The sequence below is a fragment of the Frankliniella occidentalis genome, unplaced genomic scaffold (genome assembly GCF_000697945.3).
Source record: "Frankliniella occidentalis isolate FOCC.00 unplaced genomic scaffold, Focc_3.1 Scaffold4658, whole genome shotgun sequence".
In the NCBI taxonomy this organism is placed as follows: domain Eukaryota; kingdom Metazoa; phylum Arthropoda; class Insecta; order Thysanoptera; family Thripidae; genus Frankliniella; species Frankliniella occidentalis.
The window spans coordinates 1-2132 of NW_026271704.1; the positions used below are offsets into that span (position 1 = coordinate 1).

The following is a 2132-nucleotide window of genomic DNA, read 5'->3' on the forward strand; positions in this document are numbered from 1 at the left end:
GGGGGGTACACAGCTTTGTACACAGCTTCGGGCACCGTGCTGAATGAGAGAACGCTGCCAAAGCCAGGTTCGCATTAGCTCTGAGCATGCGCTGCAGCAGACTCCCCTTTCTTTTCCCCCGCACTTCGTGTAATGTGTCGGACTTCATTGGCGCGGCAAGACGGATAGCCAGGTTGGCCGAGTGGTCTAAGGCGCCAGACTTAAGTTCTGGTTCCCTCGCGGGATCGTGGGTTCGAACCCCACACCTGGCATAGGATTTTTGGGGACGTGCATTACTCACGACAGCGTGCAGCTGACGATGCTGAAAGTGGTCCCCATCGCACCCCCGAACATGACGGAGCGCGCGTAGCAGTGCACCAGGTCCGTATAAAACTCCTTGTCACCCGAAATGGCCTTCCTGGCGTTCCAAATGATGTGGATCTGATGTCAGAAACAGTGACAGTTTTCATTTCGGTTTTGTCGCCTCATGCACAGGATGATAAAGTTGCGAGTCGCCCTGCTCACCAAGTAGTACGGGAGGAAGTACTTGACGGAACCAAGCAGGCAGGCGCCAAGCATATCTACTCCGGCGCCGGTGCAAGTACTGGTGGTGGTATGTATCACGTCTCTGCATTTCAACCCCGCAGTCACTGTTTCGAACAGCCTCCGAGCCTCGTTATAGTCAGCGGGAATCCCCGGAGGCAGCGGTCTGGATGGCACCACGGCCATGACGGCGGCAGGGCTGCGGCGCCTGCACACCGGCGGATAGGCAACCCTTGCGCGCCCAGAGTGCGAAGGGAAGACTGCGGCTGGGAGTCTTTGAGTGCGCGCTCGCGTCTGAAAACAAAGCAGATGTAAAGTGTACAGTAGGGACCGTCGTCCACATCCCCTCTCCCCAATGGCGTGCTGTACAATTCTTTCTCGTCCCCTGTCCTCATCCGTTCCCACGGCATTGGCAATTATCCACGATGCCAGTCTGTGAGCGAGGGAGTTACCGATAGTCTAATAACCCAAAGGACATACATTTGTCACGATGACGTCAATTTGACATCCCGGTTCAAAATGGTCAAAATTTAGTTTTCTGACTGATAGTAATACGACGCCATGAAAACATCACTTCACGTCCTCGCGACGTAAATATCACGAACTGTTGACCAGTGACGCCAATGGATGTCATCGTGACAAATTTCTGTGCTTTGTCAAGCCCCAATCAACAACAAAAAGAAGTCACAGTGTCACCAAATCGCCCCCCCCCCCCTACAGTTTCCAGACGTATATGCACCAAGTGAGTTTGTAAGGTGTGTAGAAGTGGGAACACACTCCAGCACCGTTTTCTGCTGAGGAGATTGTGAAGACTGCATATGGGGTGGTATCAACGGCGCCGTTTCCGCTTGGCCGTGAGGGAATGCCGGCTGGACAGAAAACTGCCCAGCGACTATCACTCACTGTATGACGGCGTCCTTCCTGGAGCAGGGCGCGGATGGCGGAGCCGGTGTTCACGTTTCACGACCGCACCGTGAGCGCTGCGTCGGGCTGCCGCTCCTCGCCGCACTCCGGTGTCGTCTGCCGATGTCGGCACGGGCACGGCACGACCGTGTCAGCACCTCGGCGGGGAGACCGGCCCTACTCAGCATATTCAACATTGAACCGCGTTCACCTGTATCGTCACCCCGGGGATGGGGGCTTGCGCCTGCTGGCGTTACGCTTGAAGAGGGCCCCCACAATGAACTTTCCCCGTGGCGATAGGCGAGGTCGGGCGCTCTGCGGGCAGACCGCCGTCTTCACACAGCTGCTTGGCGGGCTGGCCTACGCTGCGCGTGGTAAGGCGCTATCATAAGCATTACCTTTATGAGGTCATCTTTTGTGCTCTCCCACGAGCTTGTAGATACCGCAGCCCATGCGAATACGGTAGTGCGGTCTCTCAAAACGTCTCCAATTTATAAAATATGCGTTTTGGATACCTCGCAGTGGCGAATTTATTTTGCAACAACGTAAAGGAATGTAAAATGTTATTTTATTTGTTCAGCTAGCGTCAATATATAAATTGGCATTTATTGCAAGAATTTTAAGTTTGCGAAAAAAAATATGGGTGGCGTGTCGTTCGCTTTCCAGTCGTTGATCGCTTTGACGCCATACAAAGAGTACTGCCGGGG

General features: G+C 54.3%; 1 protein-coding gene and 1 non-coding gene across 2 annotated transcripts; one reads left to right on the top strand and one right to left on the bottom strand.

Annotated features, from left to right (window-relative positions):
* The first annotated feature begins 167 nt into the window (after positions 1-167).
* On the top strand, positions 168-251 carry Trnal-uaa (transfer RNA leucine (anticodon UAA)). The gene has a single exon. It is a non-coding gene; the product is annotated as a tRNA-Leu (tRNA).
* Positions 252-255: 4 nt separating this feature from the next.
* LOC127752155 (uncharacterized) lies at positions 256-1591 on the bottom strand. Its single transcript, XM_052276834.1, has 3 exons — positions 1426-1591; positions 505-816; positions 256-420 (listed from the first exon to the last, which is right to left on the bottom strand). The coding sequence occupies exons 2-3, from the start codon at positions 706-708 to the stop codon at positions 277-279; spliced, it is 348 nt and encodes a 115-aa protein (XP_052132794.1). The 5' UTR covers positions 709-816; positions 1426-1591; the 3' UTR covers positions 256-276.
* Positions 1592-2132: the final 541 nt, after the last annotated feature.